A 25878-nucleotide genomic window follows, 5' to 3' on the forward strand; every position below is an offset into this window, starting at 1 on the left:
TCTATGCGTGATAGAGTTTGGTGGATGAGTGACAAGTGTACTCCCTTAACTCAGGGTGACGCACCCTCCACAAATCCAACCACCCGCCACCCCCCATAAATGATAACAACGGGGTTGTAGTCGTTGGGGAGGACCTCCCGGTCGCTTCATCATCCAGCCTCAATTTATCCAGGCGGTTGTTCATAACCATATTAAAAATCGCCCATACAAACAACATCTGCATCTGGGTAGTTAAGGGCAAAACTCATTGCCTTCTGCAGTATGGATATACGAGCTGGAGGGGGGTTATAAATACATAAGACTACATATTTCCTGGTGTTCAACAATGTGTGGACAAAAATAAAACGACCCTCAGGGTCCCTCCGAGTTTCCCTCGCTTCCCATCTGACGTATTCATGTACCAACAGGGAAACCCCTCTGGAATAGCTGGTATGGAACGTATGGGCAGACCATTGTACCCAGGGCTTCTGCACGCACCGCACCGTATCCCTAGTCAGGTGCGTCTCCACCAAGGCCACAATGTGAGGGCGATAATGTCTGACCTGTGAAAAGACCTTGATCTTTTTATTCCCGTCACGTTCATTGTCATACATATTAACTCCGACCCCATACTTTGCTACTCTGAACATGGTGCATGGTATTACCCGGGCAAAGTTTAGAGACATCACCGGAAGACTGAAATTGTTGTCGACTGCGGTTATAACCTAAAAAAAGAAAAATACCAAAAACCTCTACGGAAAAAAAACAACGTAAATAAACAACGTGGGAGTAGAGTCCTGTACTCCCATCATGGAACAAACAAGGGGATACCATCACTGAGCCCAGTGTCCGGTATTGTTGGTATCCTGGACGCCTTCAAGTGTAGCTCCAATCAGCCGATTAATAGAAAAATACCAACTGACAATAGATGCATTAGGATTCCTTTTCGGCAGACCCTTCATGGGATCACAGCCACTCCGCCACCTCCGCCGGATCTGTAAAAAACGAGGTAGGGGTCCGCCAACCGGATTCTTATCAGGATGGCAGGAGCTTCCACAGCGTGCATCCTACTCCGTCGCTGCCATAGCCACGCCCCACCATTTGACTTTTTGAATGCTAAATTTGCTGGAGAAATTAGCAGACGCCATGTCAAGTTTGGAGATCCCCTGATGTGCCTTAACATAAGAAACCCCTCACAATTGACACCATTTTGGAAACTAGACTCCTTGCGGAACTTATCAAGAAGTGTGTTCAGCACCTTCAACTCCCAGCTGCTTCATAGAAGTTTATAACGTTGAACCATGAGAAAAGAAAAAACAAACTTTCACACAAAAAATGTTTTTTTAGCCCACATTTTACATTTTCACAAAGGTAACAGGAGAAAAATGGACCCCAAAATTTGTTGTGCAATTTCTTCTGAGTACACCGATACCTTATATCTACTTTTGAGGCACAGATTTAACTGGACTGGTTTGAGGCTGCCATGTCACATTGTCACAGAATTTTATACCATCCGTGAAGAAAAAATAATTTACATTTTTAACACAAACATTTTGTGTTAGCCCCAGATTTTACATTTTCATAAGTTTTCGTACTGGGAAATGGGTAAAAATGGCACCAAAATTTGTCCCACAATTTCTGCTGAATGTAGAAATACCCCATATGTGGCTGTACAGTACTGATTAGCCACACGGAGAGACTCAGGAGGGACGGAGCTCTATTTGCCTCCTGGAGCGCACATTTTCCTACAATAGTTTGCGGACGCCATATACAGAACCCCAAAGTCCTAGAAAAGCTAGAAAAGCAGAATTCCCCTCAAGTAACCCCATTTTGGAAATTATACCAAATTGGGTAATTTATCTACAGGTGTATGGATAATTTTAACTCCATGGGTGTTTTCCAGAAACAAGCAGTAGAGGATGTTGCTGAATGAAAATTGCAAACTGCCATTTTAGTGACTAGTACGTTGTAGTGACCAGCTCATACTTCTGGAGACATGCACCAATAAATCAGACAGGCTCATATCATTACAGAAATGCCAAACCTGTGGACTCTAAGGGTGTGTGCACACGCTGCGGATTCTGCTGTGGACTGATCCGCGTGGATTTTGCAAAATCCGCAGGTCAGAAGACCTGCAGTTTATCTGTGGATTAGCCAGCGGTTTTGCCCTGTGGTTTATCACCTCTACAATGGAGGAGATGGTAAACCGCAGTGGAATCTGCAGAAAGAATTGACATGTCAATTCTTTCTGCGGATTAGAAAACGTAGCAAATCCACGTGGAAAAATCTGCACCATCTGCACTGCGGTTTCCACTTCCCATAGAATATTATGGTACCGCACACCGCAGAAGAAACTGCTGCAGATCCGCAGGACCAAAACCGCTGCAGATCCGCAGCGTGTGCATACACCCTAAATGTGGTTTAGAAACACTGGGGCTCAGAAGGGAGGGGGGCATTTGGGAGCACAGAATCTGCAGAATTTATTTTGGGGGGGGCGAGGGACATTCACTTTTCCAGAGCCTTTGTGCTACCAGTAACGTGGAAGCCCCTTATATTTCCGTTAACAGATGACGGACCTGAGTGGGGACTTGCTTTTTTGTGGATTTAGCTGAAGCTTTTATTGGGAACATTTTACATAACATTTAGGATCACATTTAGCGGACGCTCTACTTTGACTGCCCTGCAATCCGAGGGTACAACAGTGTCAACCCGTACTATCCGTCGGCGCCTGAATGAAAAGGGACTGTATGGTAGGAGACCCAGGAAGACCCCACTTCTTATCCCGAGACATAAAAAACCAGGCTGGAGTTTACCAAAACTTACCTGAAAAAGCCTAAAACGTTTTGGAAGAATGTTCTCTGGTCAGATGAGACAAAAGTAGAGCTTTTTGGGCAAAGGCATCAACATAGAGTTTACAGGAGAAAAAAAGAGGCATTCAAAGAAAAGAACACGGTCCCTACAGTCAAACATGGCAGAGGTTCCCTGATGTTTTGGGGTTGCTTTGCTGCCTCTGGCACTGGACTGCTTGACCGTGTGCATGGCATTATGAAGTCTGAAGACTACCAACAAATTTTACAGCATAATGTAGGGCCCAGTGTGAGAAAGCTGGGTCTCCCTCAGAGGTCATGGGTCTTCCAGCAGGACAATGACCCAAAACACACTTCAAAAAGCACTAGAAAATGGTTTGAGAGCAAGCACTGGAGACTTCTAAGGTGGCCAGCAATGAGTCCAGACCTGAATCCCATAGAACACCTGTGGAGAGATCTAAAAATGGCAGTTTGGAGAAGGCAGCCTTCAAATATCAGGGACCTGGAGCAGTTTGCCAAAGAAGAATGGTCTAAAATTCCAGCAGAGCATTGTAAGAAACTCATTGATGGTTACCGGAAGCGGTTGGTCGCAGTTATTTTGGCTAAAGGTTGTGCAAGCAAGTATTAGGCTGAGGGTGCAAATACTTTTGTCTGGCCCATTTTTGGAGTTTTGTGTGAAATGATCAATGTTTTGCTTTTTGCTGTGTTTTTTCATTTAAGACAAATTAAATGAAGATAATAACACCAAAGAATTTGTGTTTGCAATCATTTTCAGGAAGAAACTGAGTATTATCTGACAGAATTGCAGGGGTGTCAATACTTTTGGCCACAACTGTATATAGAGCTGACACCTGCACTTGATCGTAGTGGCGCTCAGCGTAAGCCTGAGCGATTGAGAAGCATATGTACAGCGGATTGAATGAACGCAGCTCCCGCAGCACCATGCATAAACATCGCAAGTCGGGAAGGGGTTAAATAGTCATACCACACAAAAGACGTAACCGTTCCCTTAAGAATAATAAAATTACCACCTAAATTATTAAGCATTGCTTTTGGATGCAAAGTTTCCTGGAGTAGTTTGTGGACACCATTTGCCTTAAAATGCCAAAACAGCAGAAGAACTCAAAAAACAGACCCCATAGTGCAAATTACACTCAGCGATATCATCTATGGATGTAGTGACTATTTTGACCCAACAGGCGTTTTTCAGAAATTAGTGCACAGTAGATGTTGAATGAAAATTCCACATATGCTATTGCTCAAGCCAATACATAGTGCCCAGTTTGTGCTTCTGGAGATACAGTACGTGCCCATAAATTGTTCAGTGGTTTGTCCAAGACTTAACAATTAACCGATCTTAATATGGGATCGGTGAGATCTGACAGCCCCACATATCAGCTGAAAACTGCTCGGTCAGAGATCATAAGTATGCGAAGTACGGGCTGCACACAGCTGCAAGTACATTCATTTCAGTACATGTCTGGAGCCACTGGTAATGTATGGATTTCTGTGTATCACCTGTACATAGCTCAGTTACATCTGCTTTTGGAGCAGTTTTCAGCTGATTAACCCTTTACCCCAGAAGGTGGTTTACACATTAATGACCAAGCCAATTTTTACAATTCACTTTATGAGGCAATAACTGTGGAACTCTACAACGGATCCCAGTGATTCAGAGATGAAATTTTTTTTGTGGCATATTGTACTTCATGATAGTGGTAAAAAACAGAAGTTTGGCAAAATTTGGAAAATTTTGCGATTTTCCAACTTTATATTTTCATGCCCTTAAATCACAGATAAATGTCACACAAAATAGTTAATAAGCAACATTTCCCACATGTCTACTTTACATCAGCACAATTTTAGGAAGTTATAAGGGTTAAAAGTTGACTAGCTATTTTTTATTTTTCAAAAAAAATTTACAATACCATTTTTTTTTATGGAACACATCACTTTGAAGGGTCTATATTATAGAAAATACTCAAAAGTGACACCATTCTAATCACGGCACCCCTCAAGGTGCTCTAAACCTCATTTAGAAGTTTATTAACCCTTCAGGTGTTTAATAGGAATTTTTGAATGTCGGCATAGACATCGGGGGCTTATCTACAGCATTCTGTAATGCTGTAGATAAGCCCCCAATGTAACCTGAAAGAGAAGAAAAACACGTTATATTATACTCACCGAGGTGGGCGGTCTGGTCCGGCGCCTCCATTCTTCATGCGATGACGTCCTCTTCTCCCGTCCTGTAATAGATGCGGTGCAAGTGCACTGCTCTGCCCTGTTGATGGCAAACCAGAATTCTGCAGTGCGCAGGTGCCAGACCTCTCCCGACGCCTGCGCACTGCAGGACTCTGCTCTGCCCTCAACAGGGCAGAGCAGTGCGCTTGCACCGCATCCATTACAGGACAGGAGAAGAGGACGTCATCGCATGAAAGGAGGCGCCGGACGGGACGGCGACACCCATTGGACCGGACCGCCCACCTCGGTGAGTATAATATAACGTGTTTTTCTTCTCTTTCAGTTTACATCGGAGGCTTATCTACAGCATTACAGAATGCTGTAGATAAGCCCCCGATGTCTATGCCGGCAGCTGAAAGACCAAAAAAAAAAAAAAAAAAAAAGGGTGACAGATTCTCTAACTTTTTTTCACAAAAATTATTTTCTTTTTTTACTCGAGATACAAATTTTATTTTATTTTCACAAAAGTAACAGGAAAAAATGGACCCCAAAATTTGTTGTGTAATTTCTCCTGAGCATGCCGATACCCCATGGGGGGGGGGGGGGGGGGTGAGAAAACCACTGTTTCGGCGCACGGCAGAGCTCTGAAGGGAAGGAGCATCATTTGGCTTTATGAAAGTAAAATTTTCTGGAGTCATTAGCGGATGCCATGTCCCATTTAGAGAGCTCCTGATGTTCCTAAACAGTGGAAACTAGACCCCTTAAGGAATATAGTTAGATTTGTGGTGAGCACCTTGAACCCCCAGGTGCTTCACAGTAGTTTCTACCGTTGAACCGTGAAAATAATAAAATCACATTTTCCCCACAAAAATGTTATTTTAGCCCAAAATTTTGTATTTTCATAAGAGTAACAGAAGAAATTGCACCAAACAATTTGTTGTACAATTTCTCCTGAGTACGTGCCGATACCCCATATGTGGGGAAATACTACTTTTGAGGCACAGTGCAAAGCTCAGAAGGGAAGAGGCGCCATATTGGAGTTCAGATTTTGTTGAAATGGTTTGAGTGCGCTATGTCACATTAGCAGAGCCCCTGAGGTGTCAGAACCACAGAAACCCCCTATATGTGAACTCATTTTTTCAAACTACACTCCCCAATGAATTTATCTAGTGATGCAGTGATCATATTGACACCACATGTGGGTCACAGAGTTTTATACCACCGAGTGGTGAAGAAAGAATAAATTCCATTTTTACCACTAAAACGCTATTTTAGCCCCAAGTTTTTACATTTTCTAAGCGCTAATAGAATTTATTTTTTTTTCTTTTTTACAACAAACGGAGCTCCATTTTTCCTGAGTGCGCTAATACCCTACATGTAAAAGGGAAATATTTTTCATTCATAGTGCAAAGCTCAGAAGTCAAGGAGCGCCAGATTTTACTGTTATAGTTTGCAGGTGCCATGACCCACTGGGAGAGCCCACGAGGAACCAGAACAGCAGAAGTCCCCACAAGTGACCCCAATTTAAAAATTACACCTCTCAATGAATTTATCTAGTGGTGCAGTGATTATATTGACACCATGGGTGTGTCACAGTATTTTATACCATTGGGCAGTGAAGAAAAAAAAAATATAACTACATTTTTACCACCAAAATTTTGTTTTAGCCCCAGATTTTTACACTTTCACACAAGTGGGTAGAAATGGCACCATAATTTGTCCCACAATTTCAACTGAACGTAGCAATACCCCATATGTGGCTGTACAGAACTACTTTGCCATACGGAGAGACTCGGAAGGAGGGTAGCGCTATTTGCCTCCTGGAACGCAAATTTTCCTAGAACAGTTTGAGGACTCCATATACAGAGCCCTATTTGCTAGAAGAGCAGAACCCCCATCAAATTAACAGATTTTGGAAATTATAACCCTTTGGGAATTTATCTCCAGGTGTTGTGCCGATTTTGACTCCATGGGTGTTTTCCAGAACAAGCAGCAATGAATGTTGCAGAGTGAAAATTGCAAACTGCCATTGTAGTGACCAGTATACTGTATTGACCAGTGAGTTGCAGTCACCAGTACATTATGCCCAGCCCATGCTTCTGGAGACATTCACCCGTAAGTTAGGTGGGCTCTCATCACTTCAGAAATGCCAAACATGTGGACGCTATATGTGGTTTAGGTACACTGGGCTCAGCAGGGAGGGGACATTTGAATTTGGGAGTGCAGAATTTGTTGAATTTCTTTTGGAGGGTTATGGAGACATTTCGCTTTTCCAAAGCCTTGGTACTACCAGTAACGTGGAAGCTCCATATATTTCCGTTAACAGATGACAGACCTGAGTGAGGGCTTTCTTTTTTTTGTGGATTGAGTTGAAGCTTTCTTTGGGAACGTTTTACATAAAATTAAGGAGATAAAAGTTATCCGATGCTCTACGCTGAGCAGTTACTTTCCATCTAAAGGCCCCGTCACACACCGCGATCTCGCTAGCGAGATCGCTGATTTTGTGACGCCACAGCGTGTGTGACGAGGATCAGCGACCAGCCCCCCTGCCGGGTATCAGTGACCGTGCTCGATCCGCCTGGGCCATTTTTTGATCGCTGGACTCCCGCTGGCCAGCATGCATCGCTGTGTGTGGCAGCGAGAGACCAGCGATGCTGGTTTCTAATGTAAACAGCGGGTATCCAGGAGCCGAGCGACTCTTAGATACCCGATGTTTACATTAGAAACCAGCTTGCTCGCTGGTCCTGATCGCTGGAGGGGCTGTCTATGTGACAGCTCACCAGCGATCAGCATAATGATGTCCCAGTGATCCCATCCATGTCGGATTGTTGGTGGGATCGCTGGGACATCGTTATGTGTAACGGGGTCTTAAATCTCTGAGTGACATGATTAAGATGAAACTCCTGAGGGATCCATTCACTATAATGAGGCAGCAGACTTACTCTGGACTCTGTTCAGCGATGTCCTTCTTTTCAGAAGTGCACAAAACTGTGGCCAATGGCACTTTTATGCAATAATAGAAAGATGGACACCATCGGACCACAGGTCAGACAGCGTCCAGTGTCTCCACATCCCTCATTATAGGGAATTTTCGGCCAGAGTTTCCGTCGGAATCACATATTTCAGAGATTTACACGGAAACCCCGGTGTAAGCGCTCAGCATAGAGCTTAGGATAAATGTGCGTCAAGCCTTACTGCGATTTTTGGGAGGCAGAATTAGAAGGGAAAAAAAAAAAAAAACACAACAACAGCAGGTGAAGATTTGGTTTTATTTATTTTTTACGCTGTTCCTTGTGTGGTATAAGTAATTAGGTGACTTTATTCTTCGGGTCGGTGCGGTTAAAGCGATACCAGATTTATATCGTATTTTCATGTTTGGCTGCTGTCACACACTAAAATACGTTTTTTATTGCAAAAAATTGTTTTTGCATCACCATATTATGAGAGCTATAATTTTTCCACATTATGGCCCACAGAGTCATGTGAGAACTTTTTTTGTGGGATGAGGAGACGTTTTTATTGGTACCATTTTCGGGCACATGACTTTTCAGATTTCTTTCTATTACGATTTCTGGGAGCCAGAATCAGCAAAAATTAGCTATTCAGGATTTTTTTTTTTTTTTTTTTGGGGGGGGGGGGTTCCGTGCGCAGTAAAACTGAAAAGGCAGTTTCATTCTTTGAGTCAGTAAGATTACAGCGATACCTCATTTATATCGCTTTTTTTGTTTTGGTGCTTTTACACAATAAAAATTGTTTTATAGAAAAAATTATTTTTGCATTGCTTTATGCGGAGAGTTATAACTTTTTTTATTTTTCCGCTGATGGAGCTGTATAGGGGCTTGTTTTTTTGGAACAAGATGACTTTTTCAGCGACACCATGCTTATTTAGATCAGTCTTTTTGATCGCGTTTTATTCCACTTTTTGTTCGGCGGTATGATAAAACATTGTTTTTTTATGGTGTTCAATAGAGATGAGCGAATTTGATCGGGTCAGGGCTTATTCGGCAAGCTATAGGGCTTACCGAATAAGCTGCAGAGGGAACCCGGCTTCCTGGATTGCTCCGGCTGATCAGCTGTATGTGCTGCGGCTGTGTGACAGTCACGACATATGCATGGAGAGCCTGTTTGTTGGGCTCTATATCTATAGCTTGCCGAATAAGCCCTAACCCTAATTCGCTCATCTCTAGTGTTCACTAAAGGGGTTAACTAGTGGCACAGTTTTATAGGATGGGCCGTTCCAGACGCGGCTATACCAAATGTGTACTTTTATTGTTTATATTTTTTTTCACACAAATATTTGATGAGTACAACATCTTTTGATTTTTTTTTTAATTATTTTTTGATTTTATAAAGTATATTTATAATTTTTTTTTTTTTTTTTTTTTTTACTTTGCCCCACTATGGGACTATCATTTTTTGCTGGCTGATCACTGGTATAGCATGGGAAAGCAGCGGCATCCCTATGCTGTGCAAACTGTCATCTCTGCACAGACAGATAATGTTGCTAATCATGCACTGCGCATGATCTACTGTAGCAACTTTTTACTAGCTCTTGTGACCCAGATGTCGTCATGACAACATCAGGCCACTATTGTAAGGATAGGGACACATTGCGATGACCCCTCCGATCCAAGGGAAGAGGGGCTGTCTTCCCTCTGCCTGCTCCCAGAATGCTGCGATCGAGTTCGATTGCAGAATTTAGGGGGTTAAAGTGCTGGGATTGGTGCAGGACCGCTCCTGACACTTAGTGCCGGGTGTCAGCTGTCAGAATCAGCCTGTGTGCACGCACGATGGCCTGGACGTAATAATCTATCCCGCATCAATAAGTACCAGGGCACAGGGACGTATTATTACGGACCACGTTGGAAAAAGGTTAACAGTCTGGGAACATCCGGCTTTCCGTCTGCTGGTTAATAAAATGTCGGGGGATCCCAAGCCATTATTTCAGAAAGTAGTTTAGTATGTAAAAAAAAAAAAAAAAAGCATGTACAGTAAGCTACACAAACACTGTAATAATTATATTTGTGACTGATGTCTTTATATCTATCTAGTCTAATGCGTTTATATCTATCCTGTCGGGTCACACTGATTTTACTGTACATGGCAGATGAATTGCTGGCATTTTAAAAAAAAACATGGGTGTGTAAAAATCAAACGGCACTCATAAGGCCTTTTTCACATTTCCAGTTTTTGATGGCAGTCCAAATCCGCCGGAGAGAGAGAGAATTTGGGGTTAAATTTCTGGTAAGGAAATTCTTCCGGGCATGCTCAGTGTAAAAAAGCGGATCCGTTCCCGAATTCCGTCAATTAACGGTTGGCAACGGATCCGCTGCCCATAGGCGACCATTATACCAATTGGCGGATAGCGGCGGATCCGTTGCTATCCGCTACTTTGACGCAGACAAAAAAACGTTTCATTGTCCGCCCACTTAAGTCAGCGGACGCCAAAATTTTGGCGGATCCGTCAAAAAACGGATCCAACGGATGACCATCCGTCAAAATCCGCCACTAATGCAAGTCAATGAGAAAAAAATGGCGAATTTTTTTTTTGCAAAACGGTGAATTTTGACTGATGGCAACAGAAATGTGAAACAGGCCTAAGGTCCGAGTGTTGTGCAATTTTTTTTCTAGCACCCGTTGACTTGCATTGGTCAATCTAGTCCCAGATACTAGGATAATTGCAGCATGGTGCGATTTTTTTCTCAGTCTGATTTCAGCTGAGAAAAGGAAATCGTGGATGAGCTGTGACTCATAGCTTAACATTGGTCAGACTGCAATCCATTTTTTTTTTTACTGGATTGCACTTGTCTGTTTTCCTCGCAGAGAAGTATGAGCCCTAAGGCTATGTGTACAAGGTGCGGATTCTGCTGCGGAGCTGCAGCGTTTCAGGCTCTGCAGCAGTTTCTGCTGCGTTGTACAGTACCATTGTTTCCAATGGTAAAACCAAAAATGCTGTGCACACGCTGCGGATTTTTCCGTGCGGATTTGCTGCGGGTTACAGTCCGCAGCATGTCAATTGCTTGTGCGGATTCCGCTGCGGTTTCACATCTCCATTGTAGAGGTGTGAAACCGCAGGTGTTTTTGACCTGCGGTTTTTCCAAAATCCGCACCACCGAAAACTACGTGTGCACATAGCCTAAAAGGCAGAATGCCTGCTGACTGGTCAGTGTGCCCATGCTGACCCATCCACCTAGTAAGCGAGTATCAGAACTGGATGATGGGGTAAAGTAAAGGACTTGATAAAACCCCATGTGGATGTGCAACACTTACCAGAATAGAGAATAGCCAAATGCGCTAGGGGAAGATGGCATGCCAGGATTACAAAAAGAAAATCTAAAGATCTAAGAAGAAAATTCACAGCATAACAGGCATATGTGATATGATGCAATGGCTTTACCAGCAGTATGTGAATGAGATTTGGTAAAATCTAAAATGTTAAATCAATAGCTGGAAACATTCCTTTAAAGTTACCTGAAACTTGTTGTCTGTACTAAACATTACACCAGCAGGCTTAACAATTGCGCCTAATTACATGGGCAGTACGGTGGTGGCTCAATGTTTAGCATTGCAGCACTGTGGTCCTGGGTTCAAATCCCACCAAGGACAACATCTGCCAGGAGTTTGTATGGGTTTCCTCCCACATTCCAAAGACATACTGATAGGGAGTTTAGATTGTCATCACTGTCCCCAATTGGGCTCACAATGTATGTAAAGTGCTTTGGAATAAGATAGCATAATAAATAAAATAACCACTTTGCTGGTTTGAGGCTGATTTGCCTCTTCTCACCATCTATGGATTTATTCTTGCAGGGGGAAATTCTTTGGGGACAAAAAACATGTTCTCTAGTTCTATCATATCTGCAGTCTTCTAGGCCATCTTCCTTGATAACCTGGTGGCATACGAACATTACTGATGCTTTTTATTCTCCTCTATGGAGGAAAGACAACAGAGACCGAGTCTCCAATATTTGTGTAATGGACAATACACCCAGCCTCATTTTTGATCTATCCAGAATCAGGCGTCCAATGGACACATCTGACTAAATGACAGCACCTCACACTATCTGGCCTCGGTGGAGTAGAGCAATGCACTACAACTCGTACATCCAGAATCATCACCAATAAAGCAAAGTCCTCCAGACTCTCTTTTATCCTGCAGCAGGTACAGTGAAGGGGTTAAGGGGGCCTGACCCGGGACAGCGCTGCCTTACCTCCAGCATGATTCTGTGCTCAGGCGTCTAACCTGAAGCATGACAGCAGCAGCAGCCCATACACGCCTGGCTGCTGCACTCTCAACCACGTGAGCGTGATGTCACACAGCTCTTAAAGGGCCCGGGCAGGCTACCAGTTATCTGCAGGGTTCCCAGTCACAGCCACCCACCAGGCTGAGCACATTTGGCAGAGACCGGGAAAAAGGGAAGAGGACTGTACACAGCCTGCCCTTTTTAGGGAGAAAACCTGTCACCTACTACATTGTATGGAATGACGAGGTTCAGGGGTGTGACAAGTATACAGAACAATGTGCACCGCACCACAGCAGCCGACAGGAACATGCACAGATCACATCCTGCTAGCTGCAGTTAAATGTTGCTAATTGTAAAAATACAACCATGGCAAAAACTAATTTCCATAAAACACTGAGAAGCGCAGACCTCTGAGCACATGTCAATGTTATACTCTAGTGAAGGCGTTACACCGCAGCTTATAGCAGTAGGGTGTGTGCACACGCTGCGGATCCGCAGCAGTTTTAGCTGCGGTGTACAGTACCATAATATCCTATGGATATTAAAAACCGCTGTGTAGACGGTGCAGATTTTTCCGCGCGGTTTTCCTGTGGTTTCAAAACCGCAGAAAGAATTGACATGTCAATTCTTTCTGCGGATTCCGCTGCAGTTTGCTATCTCCTCCATTGTGGAGATGAAAAACCGCAGGGCAAAACCGCAGGTCTTTTGACCTGCGGATTTTACAAAATCCGCGCGGCCAAATCCGCACCCCATTCCGCAGCGTGTGCACGTACCCTTAGGGTCACATCCAGCCGCAGTCACTGAACAGCCATCATTGGGTGGTATATAGGAACAGCAGCAGCATGCTATAGGAGTGCCAGACATGTCAGCGTTCTCCCAGGAAACCTCATCCCAACCTGGTCAGGATGACATGCACAGCCACAGGGGATGGAGCTTCACATACCTCGGATTTCTATGCTCCACATCAGAGCTGTGTGGGACCAGCCTTGCAGTGTAATACACTGCTCAAAAAAATAAAGGGAACAAACAACACAATATAACTCCAAGTAAATCAAACTTCTGTGAAATCGAACTGTCCACTTAGGAGGCAACACTGATTGACAATCAATTTCACATGCTGCTGTGCAAATGGAATAGACAACAGATGGAAATTGGCAATTATCAAGACACCCACAATAAAAGAGTGGTTCTGCAGGTGGGGATCACAGACCTCATCTCGGTACCAATGCTTTCTGGCTGATGTTTTGGTCACTCTTGAATGTTGGTTGTGCTTTCACACTCGTGGTAGCATAAGACGGACTACAACCCACACAAGTGGCTCAGGTAGTTGTTAGGCATCAGGTTTCTCCCTCTGCACAGGAGGAATCCCAAGCCTTGCCTTCTGCAGTCTCCCATTCAGTCTCGGCCGCAAAGGAGCCCGCTCAGCAAAGACGTCCTTCCCAGCGTCTTGCTCAAGCTAGTGCTGTCAGGTTGGTTGCTTGCTGCTGCCATCCCTGGTTCAGCTATAGCAGCCTGCACTAGCCAGCGGCGAGCAGCTCCTGGGATTAAGTCCCTTTTTCGCTCCACTGAGCATGCTCGTGGCTCAACCTCCCATTGGCATTCAGGGCTCAGGTCCCGTGCCTGTTCCGACTGGACCATCAAGAAGGTCCCAGAAGGACGCTGCTATAAAAGGTTCGCATGGCCCCTCGGCCATGCACTAGTATAGACTCTAATGGCTAAGTGTGCGTGTGATGATGGATGCTTCTGACAGTTGAATGACTCATTATGGCTCCCTTCCTTGGTTGTGCATGAAATAGGGTTTTTAGAGTCAGCACCGAGTTGTGGCACTGCCTAGTGCCGCAGTGCTCCCAGCTCCTCACACATGCTAGCGCCAGAGTGTGCCAATCAGCACAAGGCACCACATTACCACATATACTGCAGCGTCTGCCAGAGCGGCGCCGTGCGCAGATAGTGAGCTATCCTGCTCTAAGCTAGGCTGGTTAGTGGCGTCCACCAGGGCGGCGCTGCATGCTCCAGTAGCGGTTTTCTTTAATTCCGTTCTCCTGGTATCGCAGTTGCGGTGCCGCACGCTAGTGAGTCAAGAGGGACTCTAACCCTGTGTCCTTGGGGCAGAGTCCTGAGACTCTACACTAGCGCTCCCTTTGCCGAGTCCAGTGAAGGCAACAGGCTCCGGAATTTGTGCCAGCAGCTCTGTGAAGTAACAGAGTTTGCTCCTGTACACACCGGGTCAGTGGTTAACCCGCCGGTGTTCAGTTAGTGCTCCGCCATTACTGAACAGCAGTTTTCCATCTCTGCACGGTGGACCCCGGGTAGCGATCGCACTTCCTTATATTTTATTTTTAGTGCGATCTGCAACCCTAAGGCTAAGTGCACACGTTGCAGAAATTTTCTGCTCAAAAACCTGAATCCCTTCCCAGAAACCGCACCTATTTTTCCGCTTGCGTTTTTTGCGCAGTTTTGATGCGTTTTTGATGCGGTTTTTTTCCGCAGCGGTTTAAAACCGCATGGAAGAGGCCTAAAACGGGGAAAATCCGCAGAATTAATGAGCATGCTGCGTTTTTTACCGCAATGCGGTTTTTTCGCGGTAAAAAACGCATCAATGTGCACAAAAGGTGCAAAATGCATAGAAATGACTGTGCAGCTTATTTTTAGCGGTTTTATAGCGGTTTTATAGTGAAAACCGTGGTAAAAACCGCTAAAAAAACGCTGTGTGTGAACACAGCCTTACAGTAGTGCAGATCATCCAGGATGGCACATCAATGCAAGCTGTGGCAAGAAGATTTGCTGTGTCTGTCAGCGTAGTGTCCAGAGGCTGGAGGCACTACCAGAAGACAGGCCAGTACACCAGGAGACGTGGAGGGGGCCGTAGGACCACTACCTCAGCCTTTGTGCAAGGAGGAACAGGAGGAGCACTGCTAGAGCCCTGCAAAATGACCTCCAGCAGGAAATGTGCATGTGTCTACACAAACTGTTAGAAACCGACTCCATGAGGATGGTCCGAGTGCCCAATGTCCACAGATGGGGGTTGCGCTCACAGCCAAACACCGTGCAGGCTTGGCATTTGCCACAGAACACCAGGATTGGCAAATTCGCCAATGGCACCCTGTGCTCTTCACAGATGAAAGCAGGTTCACACTGAGCACATGTGACAGAGTCTGGAGATGCCGTAGAGAGCGACCTGCTGCCTGCAACATCCTGCAGCATGACCTGTTATGATTAGGTAACCGAGGAGGATAGCAGATAGCAGGCAAGGCAACTAGATAATCAGAGAGGTTGGTAGCTAAGCGGATTGCAGACCCCTAAACTGACGACATAACTAGAATTAGCCGTGGGACGTACCTACGATGCCCTAGACACCTCGGCACAGCCAAAGAATTAACTAAGCCTAAAGAAAGAAATGGGAAAGCTAAACTGCCCCGGAGTAGAACCCCAAAGGAATAGATAACCCCCGAACATATATTGCCGGTGAGACAAGAGGAAGCACAAAACACAGGCAGATAATAGAGTAAGCAAATGATTGGGCCCAAACTGTCTAGATAGAACAGGACAGGAAAGGATACAGTCTGCAATCACACAAAAAACCCTCAGAAAAATCCAACACATCTGATATGCAAAAATACTGAGGCCACAGGACCTCTCCCCCACTAAATCAGAACTCTGGTGGGAACTGGTGCAAAACAAAGATACTGATAAGACTGACATAAGCTGTAACATATGGAACAGAGTCTAGCACAGGTCCCAGCAGGCAACCAGGCTGACTCACCCAGCAAAGCCAAAATCAGAGCAAAGCAAAAATGGATCAAATGCAAAAAGATTCAAGAAGACAAATAACTTATCTGAAAGATGCAGGACGACAGGAGGCAAGCACTTCCAAAATGCTCAGGAAGAAAACCAAATCACCGGCAACCACTGAAGGAAGGTTGCTCACTTAAATCTCCCCAGTCTGTAACACCTGACCTCCAATCATCATCCTCAGGTAATTGACTTCTGTCAGCCAGACCAGCTCCAATACCAGCAGCAACCACCAGAGGGAGCCCACACTCAGAAGCCAGGTCAAAAGTGTTCACAGCAATGACCGGTTTGGCAGTGAGTCAGTAATGGTGTGGGGTGGCATTTCTTTGGAGGGCCGCACAGCCCTCCATGTGCTCGCCAGAGGTAGCCTGACTGCCATTAGGTACCAAGATGAGATCCTCAGACCCCTTGTGAGACCATAGGCTGGTCCGGTTGGCCCTGGGTTCCTCCTAATGCAGGACAGTGCCAGACCTCATGTGGTTGGAGTGTGTCAGCAGTTCCTGAAAGATGAAGGCACTGAAGCAATGGATTGGCTAACCCGTTCCCAAGGCCTGAATCCGATTGAACACATCTAGGACATCAAGTCTCGCTCCATCCACCAACGTCACGTTGCACCACAGACTGTCCAGGAGTAGGAGGATGCTTTAGTCCAGGTCTAGAAGGAGATCCCTCATGACAACATCCTCATCAGGAGCATGCCCAGGTGTACTAGGGAGGTCAAACAGGCACTTGGAGGCCACAAACACTACTGAGCATCATTTCCTTGTCTTGAGGCATTTCCACTGAAGTTGGATCAGCATGTAATTTGATTTTCCACTTTGATTTTGAGTATCCTTCCAAATCCAGACCTCCATGGGATATTATTTTTGATTTACATTGATCATTTTTATGTTTTCTTGTTCTCAACGCATGCCACTATGCAGCAGTGCATATCCCACTAGTATATGCACACTGAGGCCATGTTGTTATACAGGGGACGAGCCCATAAAGTTCAGAAGTACAGGTAATAGAGAAACAAATGGGTTAATTCTGCACTGTCGTATGGGAAAGATGAACAATGCCAATCCAAGTATACGTGGTTTTATTTGTCAACGCATTTAGAAATATATAAACTTTTTCTTCAGAATTAATCCATTTGTTTCTCCATTACCTGCACTTACATCCTATCGTGGGTCTGCAGCAACCTTAAGCATCAGCAATAGTTGTGTGCACACAACCCGAACAGGTGAGCACCATAATGCAACTCTTAACACTGTTATCCAGATAACAACCTATTTGTGCTTCGTGTCTTTCCAGTCGACAACGAAGTTGAAAGCGTAGGTCTTACTTACTACCCACTACCCGCTGTAACACGGTAACCATCATTTTAATTTCTCATAAATCAATAGAACACATGAAACAAAGTAATTTTGCAATATATCTTATGAGAGAAGTCTGCTTTTTTTTCCTCCTGGACTGATCTTTCACTGATCCATACTCAGTGAAAGGCTACACTGGTAAAATGCCTAACATAAGCGAGTAGTTCCTTGCAAAGCACACAATACAAATAACCCATGAGAAGTGTTAAGAACCCTTTAATGACTAGTTTAATATTTGGCAAAAAATATAAATGACTGTATTTACAGCAGATGAACTAGAATTTTCAATTGCTTACAAAAACAAAACAAACCCTTGTCCAAATGTCATAGCGCCTATAACACCCAATACAGGAGACAGGGGTAGGCAGGAGCTCACATAGAGATACCGTAAACCATACAAAAGATCACACTACTGATGTGTGGCGACCGTCTGCGAATCTGGACTGCAGTAGGAACAGCGCCATGAGTAACTCAGAGACCCGTAACCCCTATACAGGGATCTGGAATTGTGGCAAGGCCCAGGGGGTAGCTGTCTAGAGGAGCAGTGGACCAGAGCAGAACGGCCGCCAAGGAGTTGAAACTAAAACCCATAATCGTGGTCCGGAGGCCGGAGTCGGAGGCCGGCGGGCAGCAGAGGTACAAAATCAGCAGGCAGAAGAAGGGTCTAAAGTCCGGGCCAAAGTCAGTAAAAAACCAGGAGGGCAGCAAAGGTACAAAATCAGCAGGCAGAAGAAGGGTCAGGAATCCAAGCTAAGGTCAGCGTAAAAAATCGGGAGAGAGGCAGAGGTACAAAAATGGCAGACAATAGAATGGTCAGAAATCCAGGCTGAGGTCAGAGTTAACTATAGCAAATCACAAAGTAGCACGCAGGGGAACCAAGAATATATCCGGCGGCTGGCAAGACCAGTCCCAAGGTATTTGAGGGATCAGGTCATCCCTCACAGGTTTCCGGACTGATGATGTCATTAGGACCGCCCCCAGGACTAGGCCAGATGGTGATGCAGTAACCCCCTGATGACTGACAGAGGGGCGGATCCTGCACCCACAAGATGCCTGCGCAGGAGCCCCTTCACTGTCACCACCATCACCCACGGGTGATCCACGGCGCCTCCCAGAGGCCGAGCCAGGAACAGCCGTCCCCGAGTCTGACGGCGAAGTGACGGTCCGGCGCCTCCTAGTGGCCGAGACCGGAACAGCAGGCCCCGAGTCTGATGGCGAAGTGATGGTCCGGCGCCTCCTAGTGGCCGAGACCGGAACAGCAGGCCCCGTGTCTGGCGGCGACATGCCAGTCCGGTGCCTCCTAGTGGCTGAAGCCGGAACAGCAGGCCCTGAGTCTGACAGAGACGTGACATGTTGAGAATGGAGAGCCAGCATTCGGCAGCCGAAACTTCGCTTTACTAATAACAGCAGTGTGTTTAGATTATCCCTGCTCCTTCATTGCCCAATCTTTAATTATACTGTGCTGTTTTTCATGTGGGCACTCTGGCTAATAAACTGCAGTTTATAACATGGGAAATTGTGGCAGATGCTCATTGCATTATGGAGGGCACCAATAATTGCATGGGGGCTGGACTTAAAGGAGGACGCTGTGGCTGTAGGAGGGCATTTTTACTGTTAATGTCATGGTGCATTGTAGCGGTCATTGTTAAGCAGTAACTATTAGGAGTTTAACAATATGGCCTACCGTGGCGGTCTCTCTATGTGTGGGATATGTGTAAGGCTAGTTTCACATTTGCAGACAGAGGAGCTGCGGAGGGCTGCAGACTTCCTCCGTGAAGCTCTGCCCACTGCCGCACCTCCTCCAGTCAGCTCCGCCTACGGCCGCATGCGGCCTGCGTACCTACCTTTAACATTAGGTACGCAGGTCGTGCAGATGTATACGGATGCCTCCGCATGCGTCGTTTTGACGATGCGGCTACCCGCGTCGAACGCAGCATGTTGGAATTTGTCTTGTTCGCCGCATCATCAAAACGACACATGCGGAGGCAGCAGCATACATCCGCACGACCTGCATACCTAATGTTAAAGATAGGGTACGCAGGCTGCATGCAGAAGTATGTGGCCGTAGGCGGAGCTGACCGGAGGAGGTGTGGCAGTGGGCGGAGCTTCAGAGAGGAAGTCTTCAGCCCTTCGCAGCATCTTCGTCCGCAAATGTGAAACTAGCCTTAGGACAGTATGTGTGAGTACAGGTTAGCGCAGTTTGGCATTTTTGCCTTGGAATGACGAGCATGTCCAACCCCTACACAAACAACTGCTCCCACATACCTCACAATGAAATTACAAATCCACACGTCAATAAGACGCCTATCAATTACTAATCCTATTAGTAATTGATAAACAAATGAACCCCACTTGCCACCGCTACAGGGTAAGTGGGAAGCATTTCTTTCATAAGAGGGTAAACACTTATGGTACTTTTTAGACTACAAGAAAGAAGTAGGTAGATATTTTCTCAATATCCTTGCAGTAGGTACAAACACTTCAAGGATGTGATGACACAAAGCTCAAAACTAAATGTACAAAACTATCCTCCTCGTCAGAGCGAATATATATTTATATATATATATATTGTGTACAACTGTCCATGATGCAGCTATACATACAGTATGCTAGAGACTTCCCAGCCCAAGACACTGCTGCAGACCTGGAGGAGAGGAGTTTAAAGTAAGAAGAGAAATATTTTCAACATATCTAGCAGCAATTGTCAATTTAACCATTTTACCCCCAAGGGTAGTTTGCACGTTAATGACCGGGACAATTTTTACAATTCTGACCACTGTCCCTTTATGAGGTAATAACTCTGGAACGCTTCCATGGATCCCGGTGATTCTGATTACATTGTTTTCTCGTGACATATTGTACTTCATGTTAGTGGTAAAATTTCATTGATATAACTTGCGTTTATTTGCGAAAAAAACTGAAATTTGGCGAAAATTGTGAAAATTTCGCAATTTTCTAACTTTGGATTTTTATGCCCTTAAATCACAGAGATATGGCACACAAAAAAACTTAAGAAATAACATTTCCCACATGTTTACTTTACATCAGCACAATTTGGGAACAAAATTTTTTTTTATTGTTAGGAAGTTATAAGGGTTAAATGTTGACCAGCGATTTTCTCATTTTTGCAACACCATTTTATGTTTAGGGACCACATCACATTTGAAGTCACTTTGAGGGGTCTATATGATAGAAAATACCCAAAAGTGACACCATTCTAAAAACTGCACCCCTCAAGGTGCTCAAAACCACATTCAAGAAGTTAATTAACGCTTCAGGTGCTTCACAGGAAATTTTTGAATGTTTAAGAAAAAAATGAACATTTAACTTTTTTTTCACAAAAAATTTACTTCAGGTCTAATTTTTTTAGTTTACCAAGGGTAACAGGAGAAATTGGACTGCAAAATTTATTGTGCAAATTGTCCTGAGCATGCTGATACCTGATATGTGGGGGGGAACCACTGTTTCGGCGCATGGCAGAGCTCAGAAGGGAAGGAGCGCCGTTTGACTTTTTCAGCGCAAAATTGGCTGGAATTCAGATAGGACGCCATGTCACGTTTGGAGAGCCCCTGACGTGCCTAAACAGTGGACACCCCCCACAAGTGACCCCATTTTGGAAACTAGACCCCCCAAGGAACTTATCTAGATATGTGGTGAGAACTTTGAACCCCCAAGGGCTTCACAGAAGTTTATAACGTACAGCAGTACAATTAAAAAAATCATATTTTTTTCCACAAAAATGATCTTTTCACCCCAATTTTTATTTTTCCAAGGGTAAAAGGACCCCAAAAGTTATTGTGCAATTTGTCCTGAGTATGCTGATACCCCATATGTGGGGGTTAAAGGACTGTTTGGGCGCATGGCAGAGCTCGGAAGGGAAGCAGCGCCATTTGACTTTTTTGGCTGGAATTGAGATCAGACGCCATGTCGGGTTTGGAAAACCCCCACAAATGACACCATTTTGGAAACTAGACCCCCCAAGGAACTTATCTAGATGTGTGGTGAGAACTTTGAACCCCCAAGGGCTTCACAGAAGTTTATAACGTACAGGCGTAAAATTAAAAAAATCATTTTTTTTCACAAAAATTATCTTTTTACCCCCAATTATTTTCTCAAGGGTAAGAGGACCCCAAGCAATTTGTCCTGAGTATGCTGATACCCCACATGTGGGGGTAAACCACTATTTGGGCGCATGGCAGAGCTTGGAAGGGAAGCAGCGCCATTTGACTTTTTTGGCTGGAATTGAGATCGGACGCCATGTCGCGTTTGGAAAGCCCCTGATGTGCCTAAACAGTGGAAACCCCACACAAATGATACCATTTTGGAAACTAGACCCCCCAAGGAACTTATCTAGATGGGTGGTGAGCACTTTGAACCCCCAAGTGCTTCACAGAAGTTTATAACGCCCGGGCGTGAAAATAAAAAAAATAATTTTTTCCACAAACATGATCTTTTAGTCCCCAATTTTTTTATTTTCCCAAGGGTAACAGGAGAAATTGGACCCCAAAAGTTGTCTAAATTGTCCTGAGTACGCTGATACCCCATATGAGGGAGAAAACTACTGTATGGGCACACGTCGGGACTTGGAAGGGAAGTAGTGACGTTTTGGAATGCAGACTTTGATGGAATGGTCTGCGGGTGTCATGTCTCGTTTGGAGAGCCTCTGATGTGCCTGAACTGTTGAAACCCCCCACAAGTGACCTTATTTTGGAAAGTAGACCCCCCAGGGAACTTATCTAAATGTGTGGTGAGCACTTTGAACCCCCAAGTGCTTCACAGAAGTTTATAACGTAGAGCCTTAAAAATAAAAAAATCATTTTTTTCCCACAAAAATGATATTTTTGCCCCATTTTTTTATTTTCCCAAAGGTAACAGGAGAAATTGGACCCCAAAAGTTGTTGTGCAATTTGTCCTGAGTAGGCTGATACCCCATATGTGGGGGTAAACCACTGTTTGGGCGCATGGCAGAGCTTGGAAGGGAAGGAGCACCATTTGACTTTTTCAACGCAGAATTGGCTGGAATTGAGATCAGACGCCATGATGCGTTTGGAGAGCACCTGATGTGCCTAAACAGTGGAAACCCTATCTCCAACCCTAACCCCAACACACCCCTAACTCTAATTTCAGCCCTAACCATAGCCCTAATGGGGAAATGGAAACAATTTTTTTTTTTTAATTTTATTAAATTTGATAAAGGGGGGGTTTGATTTACTATTTTTAGGCTGTGTGCACACGATGCAGATTTGCTGCAGTTCTGCAGCGGATTTTACCGCGCAGAAACGTTGCATTTCTGCATTGTGATGTAGAGTAGCCTTAAAATCAATGTACAAAAAAAACCGCTGTGCAGACGCTGCGGATTTTTCCGTGGTACAAAATCCGCAGCATGTTACTTATTTTGTGCGGTTTTCCATCTCCCCTGTCACCAAATCCGCAGGGAGAAAACCGCGATGGAAAACCGCACAAAAACCGCATGAAAAATGGAAGAAATCCGCAGGAAAAATGCAGGTCATTTGACCTGCGGATTTCTTCCATTCTGCGCGGAAAAATCCGCAGGGCCAAAAAGTACGTCTGCACTCAGCCTTAGCGGGTTTTAATGTTTGGCAGCTGTCACACGCTAATGCTGTGTGCTCACGTTGCGTTTTTTTAAGCGTTTCCGCAGCGTTTGTGTAGGCTCAGACACTGCAGAAACGCTTAAAAGATGCTTCAAATTAATTTGCATGCTTTTTTGCCTTTTTGTGCCAATGCATGCGTTTTTAACCGCTCAGGAATCGCTTAGCGGCTAAAAACACAGCATGCTCATAAATTTCCGCATTGCTGAGCGTTTTTAGCCTTCCCCAATGTTCCCAGAAAACGCATGTCAAAAAACGAATCAAAAAAGGGGGGCTTTTTTGCACAAAACGCGCAAGAATCGCACGGAAAAAAGACACGCGTTTTCTGGGAAGGGGATCAGTTTCCTGAGCGTTGTTTAAAAACGCTAGCGTGGGCACATAGCCTAAAAGACGCTTTTTATTGTAAAAAATAGTTTTTGCATCACCACATTTTAAGAGCTATAATTTTTCCATATTTTGATCCAGAGTCACGTGAGGTCTTATTTTTTGTGGGACGAGTTGACGTTTTTATAGGTACCGTTTTCAGGCACGTGACATTTTTTGATTGCTTTTTATTCCGATTTTTGGGACGCAGAATGAACAAAAACCAGCATTTCATGAATTTCTTTTGGGGGGTGCGTTTACACCGTTCCACGTGTGGTAAAATTGATAAAGCGTTTTTATTCTTCGGGTCAGTACGATTAAAGCGATACCTCATTTGTCGTTTTTTTAATGATTTGGTGCTTTTATGCAATGAAAACAATTTTGTATAAAAAATAATTATTTTTGCATCGCTTTATTCTGTGAGCTATAATTTTTTTTAATTTTTCGCTGATGACGCTGTGTGGTGGCTCATTTTCGATGACGTTTTCAGCGGTTTCATGGTCCATTTATATCCGCCTTTATGATCACGTGTTATTGCACTTTTTGTTCGGCGATATGATGATAAAGCATTGTTTTTTGCTTTGTTTTTTATTTTTTAAGGGGTTCACTAAAGGTGTTAACTAGTGGGACAGTTTTATAGGGCGAGTCGTTACGGACGCGGCAATACTAAATATGGGTACTTTAATTGTTTTGTTTTTTTATTTCCAAAAAATGAATTTATTTGGGAATATATATATTACTTTTTAATTTATTTAGGGATTTTTTATAAATTATTTTTACACGTTTTTTTTCATTATTTTTTTTTACGTTATTTTATTGTCCAGGGGGGGGGGGGGGGAGATTACTGCAATGTGTCAGATCGCTGACCTGACAGTTTGGACAGCACTCTGTCAGATCAACGATCTGACAGGCACTGCACAGGCTTCCTCCGTGCCTGCTCTCTGCAGGCACTGAGGAAACCGCCTGAGGAAGCCGCCTCCCTGCACTGCTCCGGGGGTCTCAGGGAAGCACGGAGGGAGCCCCCTACCTGCCCGATGATTCCCTAATCCCCCGGTACACTGCGATCATGTTTGATCGCAGTGTGCCATGGGTTAATGTGCCGGGGGCAGTCCGTGACACATAGTGAAGGATGTCAGCTGTGATAATCAGCTGACACCCAGCCCCGATCAGCGGCACTCCCCCCTGGGGGCGCCGCTGATCGCTATGACGTACTATCCCGTCTATGGGAATTAAGTCCCATGTCACATGGATGGGATAGTACGTCCAGTGGCAGAAAGGGGTTAAGATACCTAGACGTTGTAGGCTTACCACCACTAGTCAGACCTCAAAAGGTTACAAACAAATTATCAGATTTCCTAAACTCATGAATACTAGCAACTAGGTACCGTACTATAACAGGATACCATCAATTTTATCCATGCGTGTAAGACTACAGATTCTGAATATTGGTGGATGTTAAAGTGAACCTGTCAGCAGGATTTTGCTCAGTAAACTCCAGACAGTGTCAGGTTGGTGCTGTTATATTGATTAAAATTATAGCTTGGTTGATGAAATCTGTGTTGTGGTTGTTGTTCAACCCCTTAGTGACGAGCCAATTTTCACATTAATGATCATATGGAGCCTTGCTGTAAAGCTTTCTTGAAATGACAGGAAATAATAGTCTACAATAACCCTAATGGCCATTAAGAAAATTGCACTATTAATACTGGTTTTTATTTTGTTTTTCAACAAAGATCGTAATAAGAAAAAAAATTGCCAAAAGTTTCTTAAAAATGCATGCATTATAAAAACGTGATTTACACAATAGATCATTTTGTGCTCATGGCTTCACGCTAAAGAGTCACTCCAGGCAAAACTAAAAAATCACCCTTTTGCCAAGATTACAGTACATGTTCCCAAAATTTCAGTTACTCAAATAGTGCTGTTACCGGGATAACTTGTAGTTTTTTGCTAGGCCACAACTGAAGCATCACCTGCCATAACAAGAGGACTCCTATCTAAATTCCTACGAGAAAAGTTGAACTTCATGAACCTTGGTCTTTTTTTAACCTACCTATGTAAGGCTAAGTTCATATTTGCGTATATGTGCGCAGCGCATCATCTGCATGCGCAAACACATGCTAACGCAGCGTTTTTTTATCTGCATCAGCTTACGAATGATGCCAAAAAACGCAGCATGTGCATGCGTTTGCGTTATTTATGTGCATGCGTTCGATAGGACAATGTTTTTCCAGGAGAATTTCCTTGACACAAGCCTGTCCATTGGGCGTGTCTAATGGAAATTCTGTATATAGACCCTTGTGCAGATGAAATCCTCAACTTTTACTGCTGTATCGAGCTGCAAGATGGATCTTGGCATGGAGAGCTTCTATCGTAATCTGGATTTGGACTTGAATCTTGCTGTTGCCTTTGCTGTGGCTTGTGAAGAAGAAAGAAGAAGAGAAAGACGGAGAAGATGTTATCGTCGCTACTGGCAACACCCATCGTTGAAGTCCGAGAAAGACGTGGAGCCTACCACTCGTTGTACACCGAGCTGCGTGCAAAC

The 25878-nt window shown here is 44.4% G+C and overlaps 1 protein-coding gene across 4 annotated transcripts in view; it reads right to left on the reverse strand.

Moving 5' to 3' along the window:
* The window catches only part of TNK2 (tyrosine kinase non receptor 2), a 331563-nt gene that overhangs the window by 159764 nt on the left and 145921 nt on the right, over positions 1–25878 (reverse strand). The window contains exon 1 of one of the 4 annotated variants that reach the window (XM_073589365.1): positions 13155–13265. The exons of 2 other annotated variants lie outside the window; for them this stretch is intronic. Coding sequence is in view for 1 of the 2 variants with exons in the window: in XM_073589362.1 (XP_073445463.1) it covers positions 12179–12187 (9 nt within the window). In the remaining variant the exon portion in view is untranslated. Of the gene's footprint in view, positions 1–12178; positions 12328–13154; positions 13266–25878 lie in introns of those variants that run through there. One more of the 4 variants, XM_073589362.1, reaches the window with a different exon arrangement.

This window comes from Dendrobates tinctorius, unplaced genomic scaffold, assembly GCF_039654945.1.
Source record: "Dendrobates tinctorius isolate UK_male_01 unplaced genomic scaffold, ASM3965494v1 ptg000107l, whole genome shotgun sequence".
In the NCBI taxonomy this organism is placed as follows: Eukaryota; Metazoa; Chordata; class Amphibia; order Anura; family Dendrobatidae; genus Dendrobates; species Dendrobates tinctorius.